The sequence below is a fragment of the Tachypleus tridentatus genome, chromosome 13 (genome assembly GCF_004210375.1).
Source record: "Tachypleus tridentatus isolate NWPU-2018 chromosome 13, ASM421037v1, whole genome shotgun sequence".
NCBI lineage: Eukaryota > Metazoa > Arthropoda > Merostomata > Xiphosura > Limulidae > Tachypleus > Tachypleus tridentatus.
In genome coordinates this window covers 217,075,198-217,087,861 of record NC_134837.1, presented here as the reverse complement: position 1 = coordinate 217,087,861, position 12,664 = coordinate 217,075,198, and the positions used below count along the sequence as shown (strand labels likewise).

Sequence of the window (12,664 nt, the reverse complement as noted above, 5' to 3'; positions counted from 1 at the left end):
ACATCTAGTTCTGCATTTAGGAACTATTTGTGTGCCCAAACATGATAAAAAGAGGATTGACTTGACATACTATTGAGATGTGAAATATTTTGCCCCATAAAGAAAGTTAATTCCAGATACGATTAAAGTGTAAAACGTTTAACATAAATAGTATTAAAGTGTGAAAAATTTAACACCCTAAATGCCGTTAAATCGAAATAAGATTAAAGTGTGAAATGTTTTGCGCTGTAAACATAATTTCGTTGGCATGGAACTAAAATTTGAAATGATTTGCGATGAATGACATTACTAAATTCCACGACCATTTCATTTTCCTTTAATTTTATTGGCATATAATAAAATCTCTTACAGGCATCCCAGATTCTCTTTGAAACACGTTTTATAAAGTCGTTGTCTATCAGTTAACCCTAGAAATCCCAGTTTGCTAAACATAGATCGTGATGTATCTACTTACGGTGTGGATGACCACAACGTCCAACTTATACCAAATTCTAAGGGAAGTCCATTATTTTATAGCTTCAATCTGACATTTCTATGATTTATGTAATTAGTCACTATTTCAGGGTGAAATCATTGGTACATTAACAATCAAAATCATCAAGAAGGAGGAAGAATATCATTGGTTCCAAAAGCAATAAATTAACACGCTTATTTCAATATTTTCACTCATATACCACATGCATATACAATATCAATAAAGTGACAATGGTCAACAATTTAAGGAGTATACACCACAACAACTGATACTATGGAGGGCAACGAGAACACGCCTTGTATACATACGTTTCGTGTTGTTTTGTTGTTTTTTTACATAAAACATATTTATTTGTCCTGTAACTTCTTCCTTGAAAGAGGTTTCTCCAAACTTTGCATTTCTAAACTGTTTGTGGCTAGTTTGAAAACCACCTCTTAACAAGTTCGCCAAGAAGAGTTTTATGGATACATCTTTAGAATGTCAGTAATTGTTACAATCTATGATCATTATAATGAAAGGTTAATTGATGTTTTTGTTAAAGCGAACATTCCCCTGTATTTGCGACACGCAAGTTCACATAATATATACAAGTTTAAACAAAGTGATATGGTGCATCTAAGGTCTTAACGTCCATTTACTACAGACCTGGTCACCTCAAATGAAAATGTCGAGTCCTGGTAATGGAATTGTTGACGTCTTCGTACAGAAAACTGTTTAGGCATTCTGAAACTTGTTTAATATAGTTCATATTTTACAGGTTCAGTTCATTGAAACCTTCTTTTCATTTATCAGGTTGTTTTGGCAGCTCGTCTTTGGTCATAAGAAGCACATACGTTATATGGACATTGTCCTCTACCAAGAGGACGTTCTCGCAGAGAACATCCTCTTGGTTAACGCTCGCGAATTTTACTGGCTCAAAATAAATGTTGTTTATAAAACTTCTGATTCTCACGACATCAAAGAACTCCTAGGAAGAACTGTGCCTACGGGGCTTCCAGCAGTACTGCCGGATACAGCGGCTAGAGCGGCAGCAGATCCCGCCGGATGAGGTATGGATGGAGTACGTCGAGCTCCTTGCAGAGCGAGGCTGAAAACTGAGGAAGAACTGCTTGCTCCTGCTTTGTTCAGTGCGACATCGCTGCCACTGAAGGCAGCTGCGGCTGTCCTGAGCCGATTTAAGGAAGCTGACACACTGGCAGAGTCTGATAGGACAGATGAGGAGACTAGAGTACAGTTGGAGGAGCCGGAATTCGCAGAGGTTAGTGCAGGACCAGGAGGAACAATAGGTGGACAGCTATAGACACTTGATAGAGGAAAAGAGCCGGGAATGGCTGTGCTGCCCAATGTGTTAGAGTACCAAGAGGATGGTTTAGGATATGGACTCAAGTAGTCTAAACGAACTGCTCTCTGGAGAGGATTTATCTTGTTGGATCCTGACACCAGTGGGGAAGAAGATGTGAGAAGATTCGATGAGTTTCCCACAACAGATGAAGAGGTGGACGTAGCCGTGTCCACTATTGACCAGATTCTTGGTTTACTGGGGGTTGTCCGAGGCTCAGGAGCTGGGTTTGAATCACTCAGTCTTAAAATCGGCGGCTGTGAGGGTTCGGAATCAGAACTGAGGGAAGCTTCAGACGACGGACTAGATATTGCAATCCGTTTCTGACCCATCCTGGATAGACTCGTTTCCCTGAGATCTAGTCTCAGTCGCTCAGAGGGATCGACGTCTTCGTGCTGTGATGGAGAGTGAATTGAATGGTCAACCTCAAGGATTTCACTCCTCGTATCTGGTGAGCCTGTAGAGATATAAATCTTACTATAGAACTACTTTAAAATCATGTGCATCAACAGTAAGTTAAAACACAACTATGGACACTGATGATTAATATACATATAACTTTTAAACAATTTGTGTTTTATGTAAAGAGTTTAATAGGCGAGAAAGGTTATATGAATCTCCTCCACAACGGTAGAAAATACATTAATATAAGAAACGTACAGAAAAATATATATATATCATTTCAAATTACTGTACAATTTTTATATAACCTTCAAGATTCCTTATTGTTTCTTAATATTGACTCTTACTTTCAAGAAACACTTTGAACTTTCTGATCTTGTATTTTGACCTTGTAATTACTTACTATCTCCAAGGTCATCATCATCTTTGCCACTTTCTTTATTTCTTTCCATCTTGCTGGATTCTTCATCTTCAAACTCCTTGTTTCTACTGGCTTCATCATCACCGTCCCCATCCACATCGTCATCGTCACAACGATTCCGCGGAGACCATGTCATCTTGTTTTCTTTCTTCAGCCGTCTCCGGGCATTAGCAAACCACGTGGACACCTGCGTTAATGTCATCTTTGTAATGATCGCCAGCATGATTTTTTCGCCTTTGGTTGGGTAAGGGTTCTTTCTGTGTTCGTTTAACCAGGCTTTGAGTGTACTCGTGGTTTCTCGGGTGGCGTTCTTTCTTCTTGCCCCATTTAAGTCCATTCCATACCTACATTTTTAAACAAGTAATTAGAAGACATATTTTGATATGTTTGATATTCTATTTTATTATTCGAAATTTTGGTTGTTTATAGGTTGAATAAAAAAGTCACCTTGAATACAGATGTTGAAAATGTATTCCTTAATCCCTAGAATTATCCGACCAGCTTCAAAACTGTAACTATCTAAACAAGTTTTGCACTAAAGTAAACGAGTGTCCATCATTGTTGGTTATCAGATCCATAATAACAGTCACACAGAGTAAAACTGTAAACAAAAATATTATATTTGACATCCCAGTTAATCCCACAATTTAATGTTTGTGTTTCCTGCGTATTTTACATATAAAATGAACGCTTTCACTTGTTTTCCTTTTGAGATTTACAACAGGCAGAAAGATAAAATCATTAAACACTTTACAATATACGGACTTTTCGGAAATGAACGTTATAAAACAAGACGGTTATTTAAAGGTCAAGAAGGTTAAGTTGATATTATCACTAACTTAAAATAAATAAAATACACTGATAATTAATAATAAATAAATAATTGGAAAATTGTTTCATTTCTTTAACTAAATTCTGACAATATTCTCTAAGTTTCAAAACCGTAAATATCGAATAATTCATTAAAACATAAGGTTAGAAGTATCGAAGTATTCATTGAAACATAAGGTTAGACGTATCGAAGTATTCATTGAAACATTAGGTTAAACGTATCGAAGTATTCATTGAAACATAAGGTTAGAAGTATCGATGTATTTATTGAAACATAAGGTTAAAAGTATGGAAGTATTCATTGAAACATGAGGTTATAACTTTTACAATAAAGTCAATAAACTCGTTTGCTTTGAGCGGCAACTATAAACGATCACAGTTTCATTGTTCAGTCTTGTTTATAAATCAGCACTAATAATACACTGCACGTACACAAATAGATAGTTGTGAATTTCTCCCAAGAAGTTCATGTTCAGAGTTTAGAAGTTCCAAAGTTATGTTCTCTAAAAGTGTGTATGTTTTTGTAAAAAGTTTGCTACAGCTTAAAAAACAAGACGTCTGTTGTATGAGAAAAGAAAGAAACATTAATGTATCATGAATGTTCATGAGATCCTATTCAGAAAGAAGAAGAAAAATAATACTATGAAGAAAAAGCGAGCTAGTGCTGAATAGCCCATATGCATTGATTAGGCTATCCTTGTTCTAACCAGCAGACGTTCGTGATATCGCTACATTCAATTCTCTTCTCGCACATAAATCAGGTAGTTATGCGTCGTTGCTCAGGTCTACTTTCTGTTACACACAGTGGATATAGTCTTTCTTTCAAGTGAGGACCAATGAATGATGAGCTAACAGCTACGCGCCGGAAACGTACTCTATCAGCAAGCGTCGGCGCTCCTTGAAATTGATTTAGAAATATCGCCCACTTGCGGTTGGAACCACGCTCTATCAGGCCTGAAAACTAATACATCCTTCAGCTAAGAACGTCCCTATTTTCATTCTGATGGTACTTCTGAGTGGTTAGGCGCGCTGGGCGTTGAAGCAATTCCCTCTTTCACTCTGGAGAATAAAATCACTGATATTCATTTCGACACGTTAAGCCTACTAATTTTACAGTTCAGTGCGAGCGTGAATTATGTATTTTGATAAACGCTTGCTTCCACGTAAAGATCGTTTATCATTACTTACAAGTGTTTATAAATGGATATCAGGTGAACCACTTAAGTAAAATAACACATTTATATTTTCACCTTATGTCACACAGCGTATGGCAGCGCATGAGTTACACAAAGTAAAACAATTAAGTGACTAGTTTAAATCAACTTTCTGTGCTGGTAATATAGCAAGTCGATAACAAAAAATATTTTAAGTAAATCAATTAAACTGATAAGAAAGACTTCTTGACAAAACACTAATTGTCAGTACTAATTGTTATTAAAAATTATATGTATTGTAGAAACCATTTTGTAATATTAAACATCCAATGTTGTATGGTTAAGAAATACATCTTCACTACTATAGATTCGCTACACTTAATAATTAACATAAACAAGTGTCAGTGTTACACAGTCTGTAGTAAACAATGAAATGTATCTTCAGTGCTAGACATTAAATGTAATTAACATTAAAACGCATCTTCGGTGCTAAACGCTAATTGTAACTAACACTAAATTGCAACCTCAGTGCAAAACACTAACTGTAGCTAACATTAAAACGCATCTTCGTGCTAAAATCTAATTGTAGCTAACACTAAAACGCATCTTCCGGGCTAAACACTAATTGTAGCTAGCATTAAAATGCATCTTCGGTTCTAGACACTAACTGTAGTTAACAATGAAATAAATCCTTATCACGGGTAATGGTGTCTTATTGTTTAGTAACAAGTCTTCAAGGCTAAACACTAATTCCCGCGAAAATAAAACGCGCTTTCAATGTTTGTCAGTTACTGCAATTCAAAACAAAACACATTATCATTGTGAACAATCATCAGTGGTAGTAGCTACACTACAATTACAAATGAAAGCTTCTTTAAATTTTACAATAATCGTAGTAAATTATGTCGTGTTGCTTATACTTGAGTATGCAACCACACTTGCTCAGTATGGTTAACGTGTTAAAATGGGATTACAACAATCACAATTCATTTCAACGATGTTATAGCTAATTTATCCACAAATTAAATCTTAAAATAAGTGACTAAGCCATCAAATTGTGTTATAACAATAAGTGGAACTGGAACTTATTTCGACGATGACAAATAATTTAATATAAAACTAAATTATGAAGTTTTTGTAAGCAAAAAATGTCCGCCATTGTAATTTTGATGGATATTTTTAAAATGTCTTCCTTTCATCTAAAAAAACAACAACATAAAATACGTTTATATTTTCAGTATTTCCCCTAGGGCATATGAGGGTTTCCTTAACAGTAAATCTAAGGGTTTATAACACAAAAACTGGGTTCGATCTCTGCAGTGCAAAAAAAACAAAACAAAACGAAATATGACTTGGGATGAATAAAAAAAAGTTCCATCAAGGTTTCTTGGAAATTATTTTAAAAATAAGCATGGATATGTTGAATTGTTATGAACATTAAAATTCAAAGAACAAATCCCACTGAAAAACTTTAAAGTGTACTTAAAGTTCTATAATTATAACTTCTGACGTTTCCACACGAGTTTACTTTTTAAAAAAAACACTATTAGGTACATGTTCATGAGCGTCAGCACCGTTAAGAATACAATAGTTCAAGTATTTGGACATACGTTAATTAGCATTAGCCTCAGTTAAAAACAGCCTAAGATTACGTTTACACATTTTTACTTTAACAAAACACTATTAGACGTATGTTCATTACCATCAGTTTGTTTGTTTTCAAGTTAAGGACAAAGTAATACAATGGGCTATCTGTGCTCTGCCCACCACGAGTATCGAAACCTGAATTTTAGCGATGTAAGTCTGTGTGCCACTGGGAACCATTAACATCAGCCCCAGTTAGAAATATCTTAGTTCAAGCCCTTATACATACGTTTCCCAAAGAGAAGATGAGAATGGATTCAGACTTAACGTTTAGGCTTAACATACCTGGAATGAAGGCAGGCCTGATGACCTGGAAAGCATCATTTTTGGATAACCTTGTGTTTCATAATGAATGGAATTCTTTCTAAGTGTTTTTGAAGAGTACTTAGCAATCGTCACAAGCACTTTGAAAATTGTCTACTTAGATAATAAAAAAGAAAGAGGATATTTTTGTTTTATAAGTAACGTTCACATACAGCTACGTAGAGGAACAAAGACGTCCCTAACTTTGAAATGATAGACTAGAAGGATGGCTGCCTAGTCAACAGCATCCATCATTAGCTCTTGAGCTATTATTGTCTGAACTAATAAAATTTATGAATTATCACAATTATGGTGCAGTCACGGGTACAAGGTGTGGAATAAATTTCTGTGGCAATGGAACGCGAACCGTGGATCTTCGGATTCATTGTTCTGGCATTCTAACCACTGTACCACGCACGACCAGTCAGCATCATATACAACATTAATGTCAGAGAGACAAACATATTTAAATGTTTACAAAATTAATCGCTTTTGAAAATTGTAAAAGAACATCTCGAATAAAATCATAAGTGTCATTAACAATGTCAGTACGGTTACAAATAACGTTGAAATAGTCATACGAAGTATAAATTGCCAATAACGTTCCACAGTTTTTTGTGTTTTGTGTGTGTTTTTTTCTTATAGCAAAGCCACATCGGGCTATCTGCTCAACCCACCGAGGGGAATCAAACCCCTGATTTTAGCGTTGTAAATCCGGAGACATAACGCTCTACCAGCGGGGGGCCCACAGTTTTTTAAAAAGTTATTGCAAAGTCGAACGTAGAATGTTAAAACAGTCATACATGATATACAAATTTCAATAACGTTTCGCATTCTCCAGATGTAACGAAGTGAAACTTGTAGCTAGAGTGTTAAGAAAATCACATATAATACTTTCAATAACGTTTCACACTCTTCGAACTTTACGAAGTGAAACTTGATGATGAAATGTCAGGGAAGTCACACGTGGTATAAAATTTTCAACACCGTTTCACATTCTTCAGACGTAACGAAGTTATAGTCGGTGTTAATGTGTCAAAGAAGATAAATTCGTGTTAAAATATCACATATGTTTTCAATAGTATGGAACTGTTAAAAGAACGTTTCACAGCTGTCAAAATATTAAGTATTAAAATATTACCAGGTGAGAAAATTAGGAAAAACGCAGTCACTAGACCATAACAATAGCTAATCGAAGATGAAAAAACAAACGCCGACATTTACTTACATAAACACGCATACAGATAACGTTAAAGTGTTAGGAAACAAGTAGTATCAATAACAGTAAAAACACCCCCAAATTAATACTGTCACGCAAACAATGTAGTAAAACCTAACGTCCATAATGGCTACATATCTTTGTTGCTGTGTATGACCCCTGAACAAGAACAGAACTGATCAAATATTGTCACAACTACAACAAGTAATTTCAGAGCTCAGTTCCGTGTATAAAATCGTTAACACGTAAAAGGATTCTGTGTTTTATAACTATTCTGCGATATTCATTCGGATATAAAAACGTTAACACGTAAAAAGATTCTATGTTTTATAATTATTCCGCGTTATTCTTTCGTATACAAAAACGTTAACACGTAAAAAGATTCTGTGCTTTGTAATTCTTCTGCGATATTCATTCGTATATAATAGCATTAACACGTAAAAAGATTATGTGTTTTATAAGTATTCTGAGATATTTAGCAGCCTAGCTCCTCTTTACCTATTTTAACCATTTACAGAAAAAGTTGATCGACAGTTGAAATATCGTAGAGTAACTAAAAAAGTGTATAGTTGCTGATAGCTATCACTGTATTTACACATGTACACACTCTCACATACGAACATCAATATAGTGACGTTTTACAGTTTTAACAATTCAATTCATTACGTCCGTTCTTTTAGTGTTACTCTAACACTGTTTTACGAATTTTTTACTAATTCGTTACATGTTGTTCGTATATTGTTACCTTAATAATGTTTTATAGGATTTTTAAGCAATTCGTTACATGCTGTACTTCTATTGTTAGACCAATAATGTTTTACAGCTTTTTAGCAATTCATTACGTGTTATATTGTTACCCTTATATTGTTTAACAGTTTTTTAACCGTTCATTACGTGCCGTGTTTGTATTATTAGCCCGATACTGTTTTCAGATTTTTAACAATATATCACGTGCCCTGTTTGTCTTGTTATTCTAATACTGTTTTACAGGTTCGTTTGTTTGTTTTACAACTTGTTACATGCTTTTCTTATATTATTTATTTAGTATTGATTTTTGTAAAAATATTCAACAACAAATTTAGCTAAACTCAAAATGTGTAGAGCATTCACTGAAAAAGTCTTGAGCGGTAAGTTTTCTTAATATTCTTTTAAACAATAATAAACGCTTTTACTAAAATGGTGCTGACTTTCGTAAAATGATGTTTTAATTTATGATCTCGTCTATGTACACAACAGATAGGCCTAACGAATAAAACAGGAAACACATGTTTGTTTCGCAGTCGGATTTATCGTAACTTTGAAATGGAAATTCGTGTTTTGCTCTTCGCGCGAACATTGATAACCGTAGTTTCGAACATAATAAGTGGAAAAATAACCAAAAAATAGCTATCCCTAAAATAATAGCGCAAAGGGTGCTCAACCTTAGAAAATATTACTTATTAAATTCTTTCTGCTCTGTTATCTTTTTTATTTATAAGCTGCTTTGTTCAGTAAAAGATGAAAATAAGGAAACATGTTGCTATTGTTTATTCTGTGGAAAATGAAAATGATTGAATTTCTACGGTGTAGTAGAAGCAACACAAACAGCTCATTCTTTTGCACTGTATCTGAGTAATCTAATTTTTTCCTTTGGTTTAATGTCATACGCATAACCCCAGAACATATTTCTTAAATGGATAACTCTCTTGTTCTTTGAGCATATCGGGGTTAAAATAGGCTTAAAACTTTCCTAAATTGGTTTACCTCTGTCATTCAGCAAGATTACGAAAGCTGTAATTTGTTTTCTGCAGTTCAACTGTTTGTGCATTATTTAGTAACTGTATTAGTAGAAAGGCAATTTATTCATATATTTGTCGAATATTCATGTGCAAGCGCGTTACAAAAACAAAAATTCTTGGCGATTGTTGAAGCTAATTTCGTTTGATACGGCTTCCCTCCCCCACGCTCTCAAACTTAGGCTTGTTTTAAATAAGCTTAGAAAAGACGACGACCAGTGTTATTGGAATTCATGATTTTTCTATCAAAAACTAAAGATTTTGGGCGCGCCATCATTACGCACTTCAAATTGTGCGCGAGTCATTTCCATAGTAACTACCCTAAGAACTGCCACAATTTCCAGAACGAAACTTTGTTCATGTGAACAGGAAGTAGAATTATTTCCATGTTTTGGCACGTGGTGTTTACTCTGGAACTTTCTTATACCATTGTTTCTGAACGCATTTTGAATTGGACGAAGATAACTAGCCAACAACAACCATACCAGATCCTCAGTTACTCCCGTCTCATCGAATAAGTGACATGTGACCGTTACCACGGCCCCAAACTGCGGAAGGCATTTATGCAGTAACCCAGAAATTTTCAGATTTAAACTACTGACACGCTAACCAATAGGCCACTTCCTGTCATTTTATATCGTTGAATATCAAACTCTCTCCATGTGATATCATACACACGTGGAAAGCCAGACATTTCCTTGAACCTGCCCATTTCGTTTTAAACTTCCATTTTATAGTTGAAGCATTGGGTGCAGAACTGCAAAAAGAATTTTGTCTAACAATATCTGTGAACAGATAATTATTGAATAACGTTCTAAACACTGAACACGGCTATATTATTATGCTTATTTTGCGTGCTGATGTATGTTATTAAAAACAGGAAACTCTCGAAAATGTAACATGTAAGTGATCTACCATACGTTTTTCACATGTAAATTTCAATTCACATTTCTTTCTTTTGAGTTAAATTTAAAAACTATGTTTCTGGTGTTTATATTTACACACGAAAACTGGCTCAGCTGTTTGGTCCCTTAGGTTTTCGTTTAAAGTGTTATATTTTATCAGTTAATCTAATCAAAAGCGGTTGTATGAGGTAATGCGACTGTTTGCTTTTTTTTTCAAAAGTTAAAATTTTCCCTAAGGCGAAGCGCATGTGTAAATATTCGTACATAATAACAGATGACGTGGCTGTTAACTCACTGATGCGTGGATTGATCATTAACTTGGCCTTTCGGCTTCATAGTGGAAAACAATCAGGAACTTGGATTTGAATTTATCGCACAGCTAATAAGGTTATCTCCCGCCGTCTTTAGATTTGAACTGCTAACCAGAGGAAAGAGAGTCAGTTAGCGATAACCTGCCACCTACTATTAATACCGAGTTATTTAATGTTACTCTTATAACGCACCTTTAGCTTGAAATGAGTGGAATATTTTTTGGCTTCCCATGAATTCCAACCTGTCTCGCCAGCTCCGAAATCCTTAGCCCTGCTGCAGTGTCAACCCGCACCCAAACATTCAATGACCAATCACAGAATGCGTTACTTCCTCGCTTGTCATATTAATAACTTTATATTATTTTCCAAAAGCGTTGGAACAGAACGATCAACGTGTCACTGAAGTTAAACAACTCTCTACTTAAACCTAGTGTTAGGTATATTAAGGTTCCTCTTCAGTTAAGTTAATCAAGCAAATATTATAATTGAAATATGTTGCAAGTGTTTAGAATCCATTCTGATTTTCCAGCTGCACAATGTCGATCATATAAAAATATACTAAACACAACGACAAACAAAAGGGGCCCGGCAAGGCCAGGTGGTTAAGGCACTCGACTCGTAATCCGAAGGTTGCAGGTCCGAATCTCCGTCACACCAAGCATGCTCGCCCTTTCAGCCGTGGGGGTGTTATAATATGACGGTCAATCCCACTATTCGTTGGTAAAAGAGTAGCCCACTGCTAAGTTAGGGACTGTTAGCGCAGATAGCCCTCATGTATGTAGCTTTTCTCGAAATTCAAAACAAACCAAACAAAAGACAAAATATATTCAACGCAATATGGATTACAAGTATGAAAAACATTTTCGGTGCTTAATTTACTAAGTTCATGTACGTGAAATTTACTTTGTTTAATGTACGTACATAATTACGTACTACTTCAATAGTTTCACATCTAAAACATATACAAAAATACTGAATGAGACCAAAAAACATTTAAAAGGTAGTCTATAAAATAAGCAGTTTTGTTTCCCTGAAATTCGTAGAATCGCCATAAATTTGAAGAAAATTAACCAATAAATATGACCAATTGATAATAAATTATAACAGTAATTATTACATAATCGAGATTCATAGTCACATATGATGTAATAGAAATCGAACCTGTACAAATAACAATAATAATTATTATTAAACATTAGAGAAAAAACTAGCATCCATCAGCGAGTTTCTTGTGGATATGTTCAACTTCTGCTCTAGTCGTTCATTTCGCCTTTCTTTTTGTTCTTATGTTTATCTATCTATCGACCAAGAACTAATAGTAGGACGTTAGAAAACAACGTAAGTAAAAATTATATTCTTAGCTTTCCATTTTTGAATAGCCATAATAACTTTACTTCCTTCAATGCTAGAAATAAACGACCTTGTAACACCAGAATATTGCGCATTTAATTAATTAGATACTCAACGTTTCGCGTTACAGCTTCTTCTGGTTAGTATTATAAGGTCGAATATTTCTACCATTAATATGTCTCCTATACACCAACGTGTTGTACAGAAACTAAATAACTGCACTTCCATTATTAGAATATCCGTATTAACCACTGTTTCTTTGTTTGTTTTTAATTTTTCTAATTAAATGGTGTCTAAAACCTGGGTTTAAAAAGTTAATTTTTTGAGAGAAAACGACCCAAGCTACGATCAGATTTAAAGATATCTTTTCAATAGCAAATATAAAAACAATGGATGTAATTCTACATTATCGATTATGTAGAAGGCCCCCCTTCATCTCTCGAAGGGACAAAAACATGCTTTTATAAATAACAATTTACCTGTTTAGTGATACATAATATTAATAAACTTATACAATAAATACTGTAATTTTGGT

General features: G+C 34.6%; 1 protein-coding gene across 1 annotated transcript in view; it reads right to left on the bottom strand.

Annotated features, from left to right (window-relative positions):
• Positions 1-304: 304 nt before the first annotated feature.
• The window catches only part of LOC143238340 (uncharacterized), a 28,187-nt gene continuing 15,827 nt past the window's right edge, over positions 305-12,664 (bottom strand). The window contains exons 4-5 of the mRNA XM_076478487.1: positions 2,620-2,981; positions 305-2,271 (exon numbers count right to left, since the gene is read on the bottom strand). Of these exons, the coding sequence (XP_076334602.1) occupies positions 1,424-2,271; positions 2,620-2,981 (1,210 nt within the window). The 3' untranslated portion in view covers positions 305-1,423. The remainder of the gene's footprint in view (positions 2,272-2,619; positions 2,982-12,664) is intronic.